General features: G+C 37.7%; 1 protein-coding gene across 1 annotated transcript; it reads left to right on the plus strand.

Annotated features, from left to right (window-relative positions):
* The first annotated feature begins 3723 nt into the window (after positions 1-3723).
* Positions 3724-13697, plus strand: LOC581032 (deleted in malignant brain tumors 1 protein). The gene is made up of 8 exons (XM_030977925.1): positions 3724-4042; positions 6478-6654; positions 7484-7714; positions 9331-9657; positions 10823-11179; positions 12002-12346; positions 12723-13049; positions 13347-13697. The coding sequence occupies exons 1-8, from the start codon at positions 3994-3996 to the stop codon at positions 13661-13663; spliced, it is 2130 nt and encodes a 709-aa protein (XP_030833785.1). The 5' UTR covers positions 3724-3993; the 3' UTR covers positions 13664-13697.
* The last annotated feature ends 7047 nt before the right edge of the window (positions 13698-20744 follow it).

The following is a 20744-nucleotide window of genomic DNA, read 5'->3' on the forward strand; positions in this document are numbered from 1 at the left end:
TTCCTCTCTTAGCCACTTAATAAATAAGGCGGCGCATGTTTTATGTGACTACGTAGATACGTCATTGGTTTCATTGCGACACCACTGTTTGTACCCCCACCTATTGACCAATCTCTAGCCGCTAGATGTCGTGTTTTCGATATCTTTATAGAATCTACTATTAATAATACTATTGATAATAATGATGGTGACAATAACTTTTCATCACCCAGAGATACCTCATCAGCATTAATGTTTTGTGTGTAGGGCCCTGCAATTATTATTTCACCAGTGACAGCAATTGTCACTTACCAAGTTACACCTGGTAGGAGAGTGGCCAATGTGGATTAATGTATTGCCTAAGGATGCTAGCGCCGGTTTGGTATTCGAGGCCTCGAACCTTGAATTAAGAGTGACGTGAATGAACCACTTTACCACGAAACCTTCGTTGATCGGCAACACATCCTGATGTTAATTCATTGTCTAAAAGTAGGCCAAGATATATGGATTTTCTAACGTCAACAAGTTAAACAATATTAAAACGAAAGTAAACCGAAAGGAATCTTTGATGATGTTGAAATCATCAGATAACTTTTACCCGACTTGTTTTCATCGTCATGCTCTTGGATATATGAATGTCTTGCGGATTGGATAACAATACATATCAATATATCATACGAACAGCAGCTTTGAACCTTGAATTTTTGGTGAAAAATATGGCCAGTTTTGGATTAATATAATAAAATCATAGAATAGAATGTGGGCCTACCGAAACGACAAAATATAGAGGATATTGAGTTCAAACAGCTTCCTTCGTGTTTTGGAATCAGTTCATAAAAGTGAGTAAAACAAATGTCCTGACAATTTATAGGCAGCTAATAGAGTCTCACAAAAGGCGATTCGCAAAAACGTTCAAGATAAATTAGGGGGTAGGTTATGTTTAAACATGGTAATGGTTAGGGACTAGGTTAGAGAAAGGGTTACGGTAAGGTTTAGGCTATGGTAATGTTTAGGTATAGGGTTGTGTTTTATAGGGTTAGGGTTATGGTAAGATATACGATTCTGATTAGGGTGAGGGCTATAGTAAGGGTTATGGATAGAGACAGTGTTATGGCTGGGTTAATAATCTTCGTATACGATAATTTTAAAACAATAAGTAGGTCAGTTTTGAATATGAAATCACTTGAAATTCAAAGATGAAAAAGAAAATTCGTTGCACCTTCTATTAGTTTCCTCTTAATATCCTACATAACGCCCTTTCTTGCTCAGTAAGACGGTGCTTCATTGGAATATGATCTATTCTTGAGTTTCGTCCAACGCCTTCCTTGAAATGTACTGGTAGCTAAATCTATATGTTGAAGTAGCCTCACCCTTTAAAAACTAAAGTATTAGTACATTACGGAATCTTAAACGTTGGATGTCGACTTGTTTTACTGGCCAGGTCGCCTTGTTTAAAGATAAACTTAAAGTCGGGTAAATATAGAAAATAAATTCCCATCGAACACAACAAAGCTCACACTTAATTTTCCAGGTTACACATAAATTACATTTTCTAAACAAATTTTGTAGAAAATGTATAGTGGCTGCGTAATGAGCATAGCAAGATAAGCAAAACCGGGTAAATAGGCCCGACATCATGTGTTGTTTAACATTGTGCAAATAAGAGTTGTGGTTTTTATCAAAGATTTGTGATGCCTAATAAGTTTGCCGTGTGCGTTTATTTTTATTTAACTGGTTCAAACAACCAATCTTCTGCAGGATAAACAATCCATAATAACTCATGGCAATTTTCTCTCAAAATATGATTTTCATACCAGAGATCAAGATTAGCTTCAAGTCGAGAAGGTTAGAAGGAGCATTGATGAAGTAAAACAAGTTGCCATTTCGCTACTTTTTCATAGTATACCCTAACTTACTAGACATCTAACAACTTAGAAGTAAAGATTCAAGTATGAATTAAAAAGGTCACGAAGCATTAGTGATTATGTGTAAACAATAATTCATCCCAGGAGTACATTAATTCCACATTCAAACATTTTGAAACCTACCGTAAAAAAGGAAACGTTTTAGACAATAACATATTATTCTCATCCGTAAACACTAACACAAAAATTATCGCGTTTCGGGCTGGAAAATGAATCTATTTTGGACCATGTGGGGGTTATGCAATGATTTGTTTTGGTTTGTTTCATCGGTCTCTTTCACATTCTTTGTAAAATTAAACCAAGATTTGTATTATTTGGTAATAGAACATGCTTTCTTAGGAGCACGGGGAAAACAAAATGATTATCATCACACTGTGAATGGTCTCCATGCTTTTAATGAATCGGGAATGACTCTCTCTCTCCCTCTCTCTCTCACTCTATTTACTTTCCTTCCGAAACCTTTCAGAGAATACATGCGGGTATGCAATTGATCTTGAAGTTAATCATATCAACCTGCAAGAAATCTGCCCTTCGTTCTGAAGTACGGTTGAAGCCGATATAGACTTTCTGTGATTGAAGGTATCCAATTGCATGATGTCCTTACCAATTTTGGACTCCTCGAAAAAGTGTAAATGAGATGAATATTTACCCGAAGGCAAACATGGCTTATTGCAACACATAACTATTCCGAAATGCTTTCATGCCTTCTTTACAACATAGCCCAAATACGACAAAAATAAGCAAATATTAATTTTCAATAATTTAATGATTGCAGGTCCCTGATCAGTATCAATACTGAAGAGGCTACCCAGGAGAAACAAGACATATTACCATTTTTGTTTAATTTATTATTATTATAAGGAGACACGGGAGGTTTCGATTGTACGTCATATACGTTCATGCCAAATTAAATAATAAGGAGAGCAAATGTTTTGGTGAAAAAATCCTAACAACTACGTCATGTTTTATCAAAGTATTGTCTTATTTAACGACCCTAAATGATCTAGCGTGCACACCCCCGTGTCATCGATATGCCCAGCTACACGTTTCTTATTGACCTTACTGGGGGCATCATTCGTTTTCCCACGAGAGTTTCGGAACTTGGCTGATATGTTTTACGCCATTAGCAGCTTGGAAATAGGTCACTAACAATTATGCTGTGATCTTTTATTGCTCTGCCTCACTTTTTATAAAGGCAACCAAATAGAACTGAATAAAAACAGAGAGTCAAACCCACAACATGGCAGTTGTACTACGCTGTCCTTACCGATTGAGCTAACGAAGGGTTGATGAAGCTGGGCTTATATGATTATTATAACCCTATCACTAACCCTAACGGTTACAATGTGGCCATGCGCAGGTTTAGCTACATAGCTAGACTCTTCTGATTGGCTGTATGCAAATGAGTTCATACTGGGGACCGAAACTCTCGTTCGACAAGTAATTGGGCTTCCCGGGGCGCGTCGGGACTTCGCGGTGATTCTACATGGACATACTCTTAACTGGCACTCTAGCACGATTCCACAAAGTCTTGAGCTGCATCTATCTTTGTCAGTCTCTCTCATGCGCAGCTATTAACATCACATAGCCTATGGTGTGTTATAGCGTGTATTTAACACTGGCTTACAGTTCGGACTCCCTGGGACAGTTAATCACAACGACTGACAAGGGTCTGTGACTGCAAAACTACCTCGAAAGCGGATGAGTTGTGATTGGTTTGATATCATTGTCCAATAAGATGACGCCATGTAGGGGTTAAGTGGCGTAACGCGAGTCCAGCCATTGAGGGGGATTTTTTTACATTTGTCTTTCCCTCGTCATTCTATAAGGGGGGTGCCCCGGTCCTCCAGTTAGCTGCGCAAGTGTTTTTGGGGTGGGGTTTCGATTTCGTATGTAGGAAATCCGTTGCATGCGCATCACTATCATGCACAGCGAATCAAAGTTGTTATATACCGCTGGATCTTCGAATCGCGTCACTCTCTTCGCGCTGCTCATCAACCGAAGAAGATTTCGGAAAGTGTACAATATTTTTTGGATGAGTGGTTCCAGATCTAAACATCGGAGAGGAAACCAAACATATCAGTAGGATATGAAGATCCTCCTGCTACTTTCCTTCCTGGCGGCTTACGTACCCACTGGTAAGTTGGAGACGCTCACATTATTTTGTGTGCTTGTTTTTATCATAGTCGTATGAAACGAATAAATAAAAGAAAGATAATACAAAAATATGTACAGTTCTCAAAGGTACTAGACCAGTTTTGGAGACGTCCCCCTCTCAAAAAATGAAACGGAAGCTTTTATTACCAATCATGTGAAAGAATATGTTTTGACTAATACGTGATGAAAATGTTTTGCCGTGAAACCGCCAACTAATTTATATACCTGGTAAATCATCATGCGGATCCGGCCTGGATAGATATCGCGAATGCACTTAGACATTGAACATGTGGGCATATATTTCTGTTTTTTGAGAATTTAGGTTGTAGTATTGCCATCTAAACCTCTGAAGGCAATATTTAGACAATAATGAATGGATATTTTGCACCCAAACCCCTTGAATCACAATTTTACCACTACCGGTCTATATCTTTACATATTTACATTAGTATTACATGGCATCAAATTGAAGAAGAAAAATAAGAACGAGAAACAGACAAAAACAGAGAAACAGATGGCTGGATAGCCCATTTCAGCTGCACTTGCATAGTGCAGCTGGTCTTTCATTTGGACCAAAAAAAAATTTAAAAAATTAAGAAGTAGTAAAAAGTAAAGAAGATGAACAATAGCATTACACATAAATATATTAAGGTCTCATGGTATCAATTAAACTAATGCCTTGTGATAAGCCCAATGGTAGAACTACTTAGATTATTTATTAACTGAATGACCATCAGTAATGTCACTTGAAACATTATGAGTTACGGAATGATAGAAATAGTTATAGGTAATAGTTACTGCCACAAAAGAAACAAAAAGTCAAGAAAAGAATACAATTTTTTATTTCCCTGAATGACAGGTTATTTTGTCTACTGTACCCTTTGTTTATCAACATTCAAGATATACATATCTTGTTTGAAAATATTGAGGTTCCTACTTTGGCAATATAATATAGACAGTCTATATATTTGAGTTGACATTTCATGCCCCTTTCGTTCACTATGTTGACTTGAATATATTACCATGTAACTGCTTTCTTTTGAATATTGGTTGTGTTCTTCGATAACAAATTTGATTAAGATCTAACTTGTTATACTTTATTTTTTAAATGCAGCAAATCTTACCATAACGTTGTTCTGTCTCTTCTTAGTAATGGAATATTTGAATATGTTTTATCTTACAAAATTATACTTTTTATAACATATAACCTCAGTGGTATATTTCATTGCAATAACATCTCCAAACCTTAATCCCCATATACTTTAATAACAAGTATGATGGAGTCTGGTATAGTGCTTTAATGTCTTGCAAATTGCTATACTGGTGCTCCATTGTTATTAGCCCGGTTTTAGCACGGCTGCCATTATAGCGTGAGTTGCAGTACTCAATTCCTGACGGGTACCCATTTTTGTCGCATGTAAGGAGTGTAGCGAACGTAGATTATTTTATTGCCAAATCACATAATTACTGCGACAGGGATTCGAACCATGTACCTTATAATTCAAGTCCGGAGACTTAATCCACTGGACCACACCAATTCTACAACACTTTTATTTTGTATCTATTTGCTCTACATTATCCAATAGTTTTAATGAGTTTATTTGTTGTTTTAAATATGTGTGTATGTATAATTAACAGTTTATTGTACATGTATGTTCTAAGCGGCCACTTTATAAATATGGTCCCTCAGTCCATTTGAGCGAATATTCAGGAACATCTTCCAATCGTAAATGAAAACCATTAAGATGAAGAATAGAAAGAAGGAGGATGAGATGAAGGAGGAACATAAGTAGAAGTAGTAGTAATAATAAATAATAATAATACATATGATTTATAAGGCGCCAAATCCACTTGACAGTCAAATGCTCAAGGCGCAGCTTGTGCAAAAGATGAAATACATACATGATACATTTATACAAAGTGCGATAGGAAAGGTACAGACATGAAAGGTAATGGTCATCAATTATAAGCTAAATTAAACAGATATTTCTTAAGATTGTTTTTTAACACTTCAGCAGAACTGCTATTCTTAACCCATTGAGGGAGAGTATTCCATAACGAAGGCCCAGCATGAGCGAAAGTTCGCTCCCCCCACTTTGTACTACTAGTTGTAGTAGTAGCAGATGTAGCACAAGAAGATGAAGAAGAAAAAGAGGATGATGAGGAAGAAGAGGAAGAAGTGAGAAGAAAAAAAGAAGAAGAATAATAAGAAGAAGAAGTAAAAGAGGAAGATCGATGAGGAGAACGAAAAGAAGAAAAATAAGTACAAATACAAGAAACATTAGAAGAACAGCAACAAGAAGAGCAGATAAACAAAACGAAGATGAAGGCGAAAAAAGATTTTAAAAAAGAGAAAGATTCTGTACTCTAATATCTTCTCAGTATTCTCATACTTGCATGTTTTTCCTAAATGCAGGATATGCTATTACCTGTACGAAATGCACCGAATCAACTTCTGACGACCCATGGTTCCCATTGCGCGTGGACTTCAATGAAATGACGTGTTCCAGGAACCCTGGTGAGATGGTGTGTGATGAAGCCGTCACTAGCTGTTGGACGACGATTATTACGATGCACTTTAGACGTGGCGCTGGTAAGAACGTAATGCACGTTGTACACGAGGTATCATTTCGAATGCGTCATTACCATATGTAATATATTCTGGGAAAGTCTTTAGTATTTTAGCACTGTACGGTGTATCTTTTACTTGGTGCGTCAAAGACTGTGTCACTGCGTCACTGACGCAGTCCCACGTGTGACTCCTTGTGTGTCAGGTTTCTTTTTCCGCTTTTGTAATGCACAGCGATTTATCCTTTCAATCAAATTCTTTTTCAGTGCCCTCAATGCTTTATCTTTGGTCTCGAAGAAGGTAGAAGAGCATGGAAATAATTTAATTGCCATTAATAAAATACCCATTTTTTCTCGATTGAACGAGTTTGTTACAGACAATTTGGCTACATGCTTAATAGGGACTTATATAAACAAAATATTTTAGGACTTGATTTTGAATTTGTTTATGAATTACACCCAATATTTTACTCTATTTTTTTTATTGTGACAGAAAATTCCTGTGTTGTAAACCTACTATACGGTACAGCCCATAAACAAATAAAAACCAGGAATTATCGATGTTTTATTATAACTGAATAACAATTACAATTAATAAATGACACATATGTGTAAAGCTTACCTTCTCTATCTTCATTTGATGCAACTCATTTACAGCTGTTACGTCCCCTTTGCACTTTCCTCAAAATGAAAGGGCTTGAAAAAGTTTTTTGGGTTGGAAAATAACGACCAATTGTTGTCGAATCAACTTTTACTTAGTCAATATCTGGGCGCGAAAAGCGGCCACCGATAAACAGCTGAGCCGTAACTTATTTAATTATTTTTCTTCATTCTTGGTTCAAATGCAACCATAGGTCCACTTGCGCTGACGGAGATGGATCGCGACTGCGGACCTCCTCTCGATATCGACTTACCATCTGGAGGCGCCTGTTCGGGAGAAGGCCTCGCAGAAGCTATCGCAAGTCGAATGGACCCGAGTGAGATGTTTCCAGAAGCACTTGGGCTGACCTACGAGAACCTTGATGCCAGTGTCTGCTTCTGTGACAGCTCCGACAGATGTACCCCGCCCTCTGCGGCAACCGATGGTAAGCCACAACCTGAACCCGAACCTCAAACAACAGCTAGTGCTAATGGAGAAGGTATTAAGAAGGAGGTGAAGTGTAGTCCACAAATTCGCCTTTTTTTCTTCGTAACAATCTCCATCTAGATATTCCCTACTTGCCGCAAACCAAGGATGACATGATCCCCGAGTTAATACGTTCGTCGCAATTGGGCTGGGTCAGTTCATCTGTGGTTCGGAGGAGGTTTGATTTATTTTTATTTGATTTATTCAATTTTCTTGTTCAATTCTATACATTATCAACGTTAAATGCTTAAATTGTAATACTAACATACGATAATGATGAAGAAGTTTTGCCATGTAGGTGGAGCTTGAAGGCGTGGTAATCCTTCATAAAGCGTAATGATCCCTACAAAAACAAACATGATGTTGGGCATTGGAGTGAAAAAGATGAATGAGAAGATCCAAAGTGACAGATGGCAATGCTTTTACAATTATATGTACCCCGCCTCTGGAATCCACTGCCATGGAAAATTCGTACAGCACCCACGATTTTCAGAAACAATATACGCCCGAATGTGGAATAAAGACTATTAGAATGGCTCCTAGTTTGATTACGGGAAAGATTATACGATTGTATTATAATAAAAGCACTAATCCATTATTTTTATTTGGTTAGTCTTGGCAAGATAGCAACGATTTGTTTTTAAAATATATATATTTAATTGAATTAAATAAAGCACTAATCCATTGGGTTTGTATGGTTCGTTTTGGGAAGATATCAACAATGGAACTGTAATGGAAGATTTAGCAGTTAAAGAGAAGGTTGAGTTCTGGGAAGACATGACAAATAATTTGTGAGCATTACTCATTCTTATTATGCAAGTGTGGAAGAACATCAGATAAGACATGTTCCCTGAAAAGCATGGCTCTTCAAATGCCTTCATATTCTAAATATGCATGTAACATCGTAAAAATCGGGGGGGGGGGCGGCTTTTTACGCCACGTGTTCTTGTAGTCCCATATACATCTTTCTGTGTACAGTGTTTGTAACTTTACCAAGACTTGGCGAAATTTCTTATCATTTAGATGGTTCCAGAACCTTGCAATACACACACATTCTTATATGCTAGATGATCAACCTTTTCTGGTCGGTTCCACACCGTTTCTTTCACAATGCAATCGCATGACCAGAACTCAACTTCATCTTTAACTTCCGTACGAGATATGAGTTTCAATAATCCACATGACATTTTGGTAATGTGTGCCATTGCTTGCGCTAGTGTTTCGTTCCACGTACTTCCGTTGTATAAACTATAATATTATTTATCACTGAAAAGCGCATTGGCAATAAAATAAGAAGTTCCCGAAATCGGATGATAATGTCGGCTCCATAAAATGCCCTCCTCGGAATTTTGTCATAACTACATGTTCCATGCTTTTGTTGCTCACGGCCTTTGTTGTGGTAGCCTTCGAAATGTTTATTACAAACAGATATGGACAGGTAAACAAAGACAAACAAAAAGAAGAAGAAAGGGAAGGAAAAAGAAAAGAGAAGAAAGAAAAAAATGTACGATTATTTTGTCTCATACAGAAGATAACACCACCTTCTAACAATTTATTTTCCCGTCTCATGTTAAGAACAATCCATAACTGCCATACGTTTGGTTGATGGAGGCAGCGATTTGGAGGGAAGGGTAGAGATTGAACTCGATGGCGAATGGGGAACTATCTGCGATGACTCATGGGATTTGGACGATGCAACGGTAGTCTGCAGAATGCTTGGATTCGATGGGGCGTCCGGCGCTCCTGGTTCAGCCCAATTTGGGGAGGGTTCGGGTCCTATCCTTTTGGATGATGTCCTGTGCACAGGGGACGAAGCCACTCTGACTGTTTGTCCGCACCCACCTTTTAAACAGCACAACTGTGGCCACACTGAGGATGCAGGAGTCATTTGTTTTACCACAGGTATTATTAATGATAATAACAATAATGATATTGGTAATATTTATTATAATAAGAATATTAATCTTGATATATATCGCTTCCGTATCTAAGTGATTTACTAACAAACATGAACTCCCGCGATTAAATATGATGAGATTTATGGAGGCATCATCATAATCTGCAGCTTATAGTTTATTGGCTCCGAAACTCAACTATCGGTCTTTCCAGTTGCCGACCCGCTGTATTTGTAAGGCAACCGGAACTACCTTTTCCAAATATACCCATGACTGGTGCCACCCTGTATGTCTTTTTGTGTGTGGTATGGTGCTGAAAACAAAGATAAAACCACCGGCTACCATTATCAGACACTTCCAAGACACGCTATTTGTCTAAACTGAAGCATCTTTATTTTCGATACATGTTAAATAACACATTCTTCCTCTTTCTGGGAGGAACAATGTTGTCTTGATTTATAAAGCCCACATTTTCCGTAAATCATTCACCTCTTTGTTATCCTGGTAGTTTTTTTTGTATAGCTACATTTAGCTAAGTCTGTACTTAGACTTTTGAAAACCTTACTATTATCAAATGCACTCCTTTAATTTTCAGATTTAGGATAAAGTTGTACAATTCAAAACGATTCAAAAGTTTCATAAGCTTTCACAAACTTTCTCAAACTCGCGCGCAATTGCTATTTGCATGGCTGGCCTGTCGCGACGTACAATCGAGCTGGCTGCTTTACATATGGCGACGTCATCACGATAGCGGATTATTCGTCTTCTGTTTACCCCAAATTCAGAGGGGCTGGAAATAAACTTTTTTATTTGGTTATTGTTCAATAACGAAATGAAACAATGTTTATGTGCATGTTTTTGTATTCTACGTCCAATCAGCTTTCCATTAATGTATAGTTGTATTTTCATCGGAGAAGGTCTCTAACTTATTTATAACACTGTTTTAGTCAATGCTAAATTAAAGTTGAATGCAAGGTATTTGTACGGAGTATACCTTGAGTTAAAAAAAAAACATTTTCTTTTTGTCTAGCCTGAAACTTGTTTTTACTTCCAAAATGTGATTGATTATTTACTATTTCATCTTCCTTCTCGAAGGGATCAATGATATCTTGCACTTCAATGCACACAACGTCCAAACATACTCCTTTTTGTCAATCTGGTGAAATATTTAGGTACAACAAGAGAGACGCCGACGCCCGCAGGATTTTTGGTTGATGTTCGCTTGGTTGGCGGCAATGTCCCATCAAGAGGTAGGGTAGAGGTGTCCAATAGCTACGGACAGTGGGGCACCATCTGCGATCCGAACTGGACGCAGGCAGATGCCAATGTCGTCTGCGGGATTTTGGGCTACGACGGAGCATTGTCCTATTCGAACAATGCTGAGTACGTGCAGAGCAGCGGACGCATTATGCTGGAACATGTATTGTGCAGCGGGTGGGAAAGCAAAATTGCAAGCTGCGAGACCCAGGACTACTCAGGATGGGGCTGCGATCATCCACAAGAGGTTGGAGTTGAATGCAATGTCCCAGGTAAATACAGTTCGAACTTTCTATTTGACTAGAGTGTCGTTTGGCACAATCGCAGGCTTACCAAGGGGCTGTGACAATACATTTTCGTGACGGTTCATTTCAAGTATGAATTGCTAAAGTGACTACCCTTTTATCACGTGTATGTAGTAGCTTTATGCTTAAAATTGGGAATGAAATAGATTCCATTCTTATAGAATACATTCGGGGAATTACAGTGTGCCAAGGTAATTTAATTTGAAAAGAAAATAGAGAGTTGAGTGCCGACCTAAATGTTTTTCTATCGGTTATCAGTTAGACCATCTGTTTCAGGGAATATACCAACTCTATAAACGTATGTTAAGACCATCACACGTTCAACAACAACAACAACAACAACAACGGCACTAAGAACATTGTACGCATTGAAATTATCAATTAATTCATTTCAATTCAAATCGTGATTGGTCAATCAATTAAACAAGCAAATATTATTTTTCTATAAGTATGGCAAAATCATTATGAGTACACTTATGCATGTTATTACTGATACAGTTCTTTGGCATCCAAGTTTTATTCTCTGACATTTCCAGTCTTTACAAAATTCTGCACTTTTGAAATAAGAATTTTCAGTCCCCCCTCCCCCATGCCTACAAGGCAATGAACAGGGACGTCACTTTACCACCTCGTTGAATGAGAGAGGGATCGTGAGTGAGCTTTGGGACTGAGTAAGAAGACACGTTACCCAAACATTTTTCAATTGAATAGGATGTGAATTTGGAAAACTACACTTAGGTTTCCCCGTACTCTAACTCGATTTGTTTTCTTTTGTTGTCTTATTATCAGAACCCTCGGAATTCCAAATCCGTCTGGTTGGTGGCAGCCACCCGTGGGAAGGTCGAGTAGAGGTGCTCAACCAGCATGAGTGGGGGACCATCTGCTCTGTGTACTGGGGTAAGCCCGATGGAGATGTGGCTTGCAGAATGCTCGGCTTCAGCAGCGCGTATGAGGCTATATCACCAACAGACGCTGCCTATCCGATGCCTTTCGGTGAAGGCACTGGGTCGATCCTGCTAAGTGACTTACTTTGTACGGGAACCGAGGAAAATCTGGCTGATTGTTCGCATTCGAGATGGGGTATACAACACTGCTCTCACTACGAGGATGCTGGATTAGTATGCAACAGCCCAGGTATAGTTTGTCTTCTTCCTCCTTCTTTCTTCTTCTTGGTATCCTCCACCTACGCAATTTGAGAGCAAGCTTCGAGTTGTCCTTAACTAGCAAACGTATTTTACAAGATTCTTTATTTCAATTTGTGGATGCGTCGTGGTAAAATAGTCGTTAATTCTGTCACTCGATTCTCAATTCAAGGGGTGTAGATTAGAATCCCAGCATGGCATATAATTTTGGCAAGACATTAATCCATAGTTGTCATACTCCGCCCAGATGTAAATGAGTACCTGGCATTTGCAGAGCCCCGAAGAAGAACAGCATTGATGCTGATGAACCTTCCTTGGGTAAACAAAATTGATATTATTAAAGGGGTCTGTATTTCCTCCCCTCACAGATCCGGACAGTGTTGTCGTTCGACTCGTGAACGGCAGAAGCAAAGCTGAGGGGAGAGTAGAGGTGTTGTATGAAGGAGAATTCGGGACCGTCTGTGACGATTCATGGGATGTCAATGATGCTGCTGTTGTCTGCAGAATGTTGGGGTATGAGGGCGCTTCAGAGGCTCCAGGACTGGCTCGCTTCGGGCAAGGTTCTGGGGACATTGTCCTGGATGACGTGGTCTGTCAGGGATCAGAGGACAACATCGCGAGCTGTGCACATAGAGCATGGGGAGAAAACAACTGCGGCCACGTCGAGGATGCATCGGCCATTTGCACCGGGGAATGTAAGTTAATACTATATAGGAACACGATGGTAAAAGACTTCCAAATAAATGTTTTAGGCCCACCGCAAACTATACGATCGTCCTGCGATCCAATACAAAAAGGCAATTATATTAAATAGGAATTTGCAGCAGTATGGTCACATCACTCGCTGTTTCTGTAGGTTCTAGCATCAATTCCTTTGTAGAAAGGTCATCACTGCAGTATCAGCTTAACCAACAATTGCTTAAAGTTCAGGACAGAAAAACTCGTATTAACTTGTTTACTGTATTGTTTTCTCTCTTGCACCTGAACAAAAGTGAACTTGCCAGTTCGCTTGATGAATGGGAATAACGCCAACGACGGTCGAGTCGAAATCTTCCGCTACGGGGCCTGGGGTTCAGTCTGCGACGACTTCTGGGACATTAATGATGGTCACGTTGTCTGTCGTATGCTGGGCTACGAGCGTGCTTCACGCATCTGGTGGGGCGCAACCTACGGCACGGGAACTGGTCGCATCTTGTTGGATAATGTGGAATGCAACGGGAATGAAGCGACTTTGGACGACTGCGATCATCCGCCATGGGGTGTACACGACTGCAACCACTACGAGGATGCCGGCGTGGTGTGCGTTTAGTGAACGACAGGTGCGAGCCGATCAAGTGTTAACCTTTTTTAAAACTTGACTGAATGAATAGATAAATTAATGAATTAATAAATGAATTAATAAATGAATATATGCATTCATGAATAGATTAATTGTCATATTAATAACTAAATAAATGAGTAAATGGTAACATAAATAGTGCATTCATATACATGAAAACATTTATTTACATGGTTGCCATAGACGAACAAAAAGAGAGATGTCCTATCCCACCACTCTTCCGTCTTATTTTCAACTGTCAGGGTATAAACGTTACGAGTAAACGATTGAAATATCATAATTTTCAAATAAATTTGGCACTTGTTTTGTAAACAAGTTTTATGAAACTGGGCCCCGGTAACGGGGACCTAGCCTTTGCTTTCATTTGAATATCAGTATCACTTTTATAATGCTTATAGCATACACGTTCTAGCTTTCATGTAATTTGTTCAAGTACGTTTTTTAAATTCTTACTCTTACTCCCTTTCCCTTTCCCTTTCTATTAATTTCCTATTTTCTATTCGTCTTCTGTTCTTCTTTATGTTCTTATATATTTATATTGTATTGTTTTAAGGCGTGTCCATAACAATAAATATATGCTTTTGATAAGTACACCGCCTTCCCTGTATTACAACTGTTGGTGTATCAAATTACATAATATTTCATTATAAATGTCATCAACTTTTGTTGATGTGGGAAAATATAATGGACCGAATTAATTGTTACTTTTTAATTGAATTATCTTTGTTTATTGCTCTTCTTTCAATCATTACCCCCCTCTCCTGTACTGTTTATTTCCTTGACTGATGATTGGATTGTCATTGATTGATTGATTGATTGCCTGATGATTGGATTGCCATTGATTGATTGATTGACTGATGATTGGATTGCTATTGATTGTTTGATTGACTGATGATTGGATTGCCATTGATTGATTGATTGATTGCCTGATGATTGGATTGCCATTGATTGATTGATTGACTGATGATTGGATTGCCATTAATTGTTTGATTGACTGATGATTGGATTGCCATTGATTTATTGATTGATTGCCTGAAGATTGGATTGCCATTGATTGATTGATTGACTGATGATTGGATTGCCATTGATTGTTTGATTGACTGATGATTGGATTGCCATTGATTGATTGATTGCCTGATGATTGGATTGCCATTGATTGATTGACTGATTGATGATTGGATTGCCATTGATTGATTGCCTGACTGGTGATTGGATTGCCATTGATTGATTGATTGCCTGATGATTAGATTGCCATTGATTGATTGATTGACTGATTGATAGGTTGGCTGATTAGTTTTTCGTTTATCATTTGGTTAGCTTGTTGATTGATTAGTAGAATGATGAATTAATAGGTAGGTTGGTTGGCAGATGGTTTACTTGGTTTGTCAGCTACTTGAGTATTTGGTTAATAGTTGATTGATTGATTAATTCATTCATGTATTGATTGGTTAGTTGGTTGGTTGGCATGTTTGTTTATTGATTTGATGGTTGAATGATTATTCAGTTGATTAGTTGAATGATTGATTGAACGATTAATTATATAATTGATGTATTAGTTGATTGATGATTGGTTGGTTGATTGGTTGGTTTATTAATGTGTTGATTATTTTTGTTTACTTGTTGGTTGTTTGACTAATGATTGCTCAAATATGCATTTGCGGGGCAATAAAACTAATTCATTGGAACGAGGGTTTACGTGAATCAATACAAATTATTGCGTAATGATATATTTTCTCACATAGATGGCGTTAGAAGAGTGACGTAGCATGACAACGACCATTGAGAGAAAAGTAAAAAAGTGTCATCGTGTGCGGAGTAAGGGGGTTTCGAATTAAAGTGTGGATTTGGAAGGGTGTCCTTTTCTTTCATGTTCTGTTTCATTACTTCCTTTTTTTTTTATTTGATCCTTATTTGATAAACGAAAACAGTTTTTTAGCTCTCATTTATGAGGCAAAGTTTGTTTAAATAAAACAGAAAGTCAGTCAATCCATTAATCAATACATAATTGAAATACATTAATTAATAAAATGATTACATATCCGCCTCACTCGCCCTTGAATACACCGCTAGCGTATTTTTGATCGCTTTATCAGTCCGAGATAATCCATCTTTGGGGCATCGACAATGATACAGAACTAAGCGATGAACGATCTGTGGGCAGTATAGAATAGTAAGCGAGTAGGAGCAATAACATTAACATTTTACGGCGATATAAACAAAAAACAAGTTCAATGACGCTTTATCGAAGAAAAACTTAAACTTACTTTAATAGAAATATGGTTTAAGAGGATTCAAATGACGAAATAAAAATATTTTCCTAATCATGATCATTGCTTGTCTTTTCATATAAAATACAACTACTACAAATACTAGTACTACTACAACAACAACTACTACTACTACTACTAGTAATACTACTACTACTACTCATATTACTACTAGTACTACTACTACTACTACTACTACTACTACTACTATTACTACTATTACTACTCCTACTACTGTCACTATTACTACTACTTCTACTACAAGTACCACTACTAATATTATTACTAAAACTACTACTTCTCGTACTACTACTACTACTACTACTACTACTACTACTACTACTACTACTACAAGTACCACTTCTAATATTACTACTACTACTGCTACTACCACTACAACTACTGCTACTACTACTTCTGGTACTACTACTACTCCTACTACTACTACTACTACTACTACTACTACTACTACTACTTCTTCTACTACTAATTATGACACTACTACTGCTACTACTACTACTACTACTACTACTACTAATACTACTACTACTTATACTACGAATTATGATACTAATACTATTCATAACGACGATAATGACAATAAATTGTCTTTAACAGAGATGCCTTATCAGCACCAACGTTGTTCTTTCGTAAGGTTCTGTAATCATTTCCTCCCAGCAATTGCCAGTTAACCATTTACATACGGGAGGGGAGTGGCAAATGTGAATCAATGTCTGGTAAAAAAAAAAGATAGCGCCGGGCTGGTTTGCGAGCCGTCGAACCTTAAAGAGAAGGTTGAGTTCTGGGAAGAGGTAAAACATAATTTGTGAGCGTTATCATTGTTATTATGCAAGGGTGGAAGAACATCAGATTAAACATGTTCCCTGAAAAGCATGGCTCTTTAAATGCCTTCATATTCTAAATATGACATAAAATACGTAAAAATCGGGGGGTAGGTTTTTTTCGCCATGTGCTCGTGTAGTCCCATATACATCATTCTGTGTACAGTCCTTGTAACTTTGCCAAACTTTGGCCAAATGTCTCATCATTTTGATGATTCCAGAACCTTGCAATACACACGAATACTTATATACTAGATGATCAACCTCTTCTGATAGCTTCCACACCGTTTCTTTCACAATGCAATCACATGACCAGAACTCAACTTTATCTTTAAATTGAGAGACAAGAGAATGAACTACTTTACTACGACACTTCCGTAAATTGGCAACACGTCCTGGTCTAGAAGTAGGCCAACAGCTATGGACTTCCTATCGTCAAACGATTTATAAAACAAAATAAAACGGAAGTCAATCTTTGAAGATGTTGAAATCTATCAGAGAACTTCTACCCGATCTTGTTTTCACCGTCGTGCTTTTCGATATATAACTGCCTTGCGGATTGGATATCAACAATTATATCCATCGAACAGCGACTATGAATCTTTGGTGTTTGATTAGAATGATGGCCAGCTTTATAAAGAGCGTAGTAAAACCACAGAAAAACAAGATATAAGCCTATATGTGGGCCTAACAAACGACAACACGTTGAGAATATTGAGTGCAAACAGCTTCCTTCGTGCTTTGGAATCAGTTCATTACACCTAATAGTAATTAACATTTTACTGACAAATTATATGCAGCGAACGAAGTATCACAAAACACGATCGCAGAGGCTTTCGAGAAGAAAACATAGCCTAGTCAAATTACAATATCCTTGCCCGACAGGAATATTGATGCTTTAAACAAACCAAACATGGTTTATGTGGGATCTATAATAGGGTATTCGCTATACGCCGATTACTCTAAAGTTATTGTATTACATATACTTTTAGGTCCTGAAAGAGCGAAGAAACAAGTTTGCGGCAAACAAACCTACAAGATAAACAATTCCAGAGGTGAAGATGTCAGAAGTGAAATGTTCATTTTACCTCTTAAATTTTTACCAGGCACCCACAATTCACAGGACCATCACTTTTGAGATCAATATAATTTGTTGTTGAAATTGAATAGGTAAGAATAGAAAAAAGAAATCAAATGGGTTGGATTTAGATTAGGCGTTATATGATCACGGTTGGGAATAGGGTTAGTGGTATTAAAGGGTTATGGTTAGGTTATGATTGTGGTAAAAAAAATATGATTATGATTAGCGTTAAAATTATGGTAAGGGTTATGAATATATACAGGGTTATAGTTGGGCTATGGTTAGGGTTAGGGTTAGAGATAGGATAATGGTTAAGGTTATGGTAAGGGTTGTGGATAGAGACAGGGTTATATTTGGGTTATGGTTATGGTTAGGGTTAGAGATAAGATTATGGTTAAGGTTATGGTAAGGGTTGTGGATAAAGACAGGGTTATATTTGGGTTATGGTTATGGTTAGGGTTAGAGATAAGATTATGGTTAAGGTTATGGTAAGGGTTGTGGATAGAGACAGGGTTATATTTGGGTTATGGTTAGGGTTAGAGATAGGATTATGGTTAAGGTTATGGTTAGGCTTGTGGATAGAGACAAGGTTATATTTGGGTTATGGTTATGGTTAGGGTTAGAGATAAGATTATGGTTAAGGTTATGGTAAGGGTTGTGGATAGAGACAGGGTTATGGCTTTGGTTATGGTTAGTGATATCATTATAGTTAGGATTCGGATTGTGATCAGACATGACAATAGTTAGGGCTACGGATAGGGTTGTGGTTCCGGTCAGGGTTATGGTAAAATGTATGATTTGGGTTTAGTGTTATGGCCAAGTTTAACTGACAGTCACACGGGGTTATGGTTAGGGTTATGGTTAGAGATAAAATTATGGTCATGCTAAGGTTTTAGGTTTTAGCGATAGGGTAGGAAGTCGAATCATTAGAGATGTTGTTGTCTACTGGTCACGTCACCGGATAATACGCGGTTCGAGTCTCAGCAGTAATGTCCTTTTGGTAAGATATTAATCTGTTTTTCCGCTTTTCCACCCAGATTAAATAAATGCGTAGGAAGAAGGTCGTTGAATCATTAAGCGTCTAAACATGGCAGCTAGGCTAAAGCCGGAATAAATGATATAATGTTTGGTAATCCATCAAGTAAAAATTATTTTTATATTATTTGTGTTTAATAAATATAAGACACTAAAGTAGATCAGTATCATTAAAATTAGATCACTTGAAATTCAAAAAAGCAGAAGAAAATTGTTTTCACTTTCCCCTATTTTCCTCTTAATCGCCTACACAACGTCCTTTCGTCCTCAGTAAGACTGTGCTTCATTGAAATATGATCTATTCTTGAGTTTCATCCAACGCCTTCCTTGAAATGTACTGGTAGCCAAATGATATCTAAAGTCTTATGTTGAAGTAGCCTCACCCTGTAAAGACTAAAATATCAGTAGAGTACGGAAGCTTAAACGTGCAGCGAGATGGCGGCTTGTTGTACTCGCCAAAGCGCCTTGCTAGGGCGGGGTCTGAGGCGAAAAGGCGCCTTGACGAAGTGAGGCAAGTCTCCATCTCGCTACTTTCATAGTATACCATAAATTACTAGAAATGTAACAACTGAGAAGTAAATAGTCAAGTATGAATTAACAAGGTCACAAAGCTTATTATGCTCACGTATTAAGTTATTTTGTATCAACTATATCTATTTTTCCCGGGAGCACACTAATTTCATATTCTGATAACTTTTGTGTGGATAAAGTATGTAACCTACCGTGCAGAAATATTTTTTGTAAACAATAATATCCTTTTCTGTAAACACTAAAACAAAAAATTATTGGGTAATAGGCTTGGAAAATGAAGCTGTTTTGGACTATCTGGGGGTGATGCAATGTTTTGTTCGGTCTGTCTTGGCGGTCTCATCTACATGATTTGTATCATAAAACCATGATTTATATTATTTGATAATATAACATGCTTTCGTAGGAGCAAGGGGAAAACAAAATTATTACCATCACACCGTGAATGATTTTCCTGCTTATAATTAATCGGGAAGGACTCTCTCTCTCTCTCTCTCTCTCTCTTTGTTTTCCTTCCGAAACGTTTTAAGATACATGCGGGTGAGCACTTGATCTTGTAATTAATCATATCAACATGCAAGAAATATGGCCTTCGTTTTGAAGAACGGTTAAAGCAGAATTTGCCCTTTCGTTTTGAAGCACGGTTAAAGTACAGACGTGCTATAGACTGTAGGTGGTTGAAGGGATCCAATTGCATGATGTCCTTACCAATTTTGGTATCCTTGATAAAGTGTAATTAAGATGTATACACACCCTAAGGCAAACACTGAGTTTTACAACACATAACTATTTCGAAATGCTCTCATGCCTTCTTTACAACACAGCCCGATTATGACAAATTAACAAATATTAGTTTTCAATAATTTAATGACTGCAGGTCCCTCAGGAAGAACAGTTTCAATTATGTCGTCTTCTTTGTACATGGCTGATCGTTAATGAAACGGAGTTAAGTCTGTTGTCGACTCCGTTTGTTGCTACGGCGGGCAGCCAGTGAAAACGAATGCGTGTAATTAAATTATGGAAATGCAAGCATTACTTTGACAAACAGAACTGGCTCTATTTTCTTGAATGAGTTGTCACACGCAAGGGCAGAAAATGAGCTTTCTAAACATTCGATTTTGTCTTTGAAATTCAGATACCTCCCTAAAAATGACTCTCTGGTACCCTCGCTTCAAATTGTTTTTGCGTAAAATATCCATCATATGAGTTGGACAAACTGAAAGAAGAGGATCTAAGCTTCATGTCATTTATTAATTAATTATAATTAAGCTATGAGAAAACATCGATAATTCTCGGTT

The sequence above is a fragment of the Strongylocentrotus purpuratus genome, unplaced genomic scaffold (assembly GCF_000002235.5).
Source record: "Strongylocentrotus purpuratus isolate Spur 01 unplaced genomic scaffold, Spur_5.0 spur5_scaffold_1, whole genome shotgun sequence".
Lineage (NCBI taxonomy): Eukaryota > Metazoa > Echinodermata > Echinoidea > Camarodonta > Strongylocentrotidae > Strongylocentrotus > Strongylocentrotus purpuratus.

Excerpts from the sequence above, each read along its gene's own strand:
- LOC581032 (XM_030977925.1), top strand. The coding sequence starts at position 3,994 with ATGAAGATCCTCCTGCTACTTTCCTTCCTGGCGGCTTACGTACCCACT. Across the intron at positions 12,347-12,722 it reads ATTAGTATGCAACAGCCCAG|ATCCGGACAGTGTTGTCGTT; the intron begins GTATAGTTTGTC and ends CTCCCCTCACAG. Across the intron at positions 13,050-13,346 it reads GGCCATTTGCACCGGGGAAT|TGAACTTGCCAGTTCGCTTG; the intron begins GTAAGTTAATAC and ends CCTGAACAAAAG.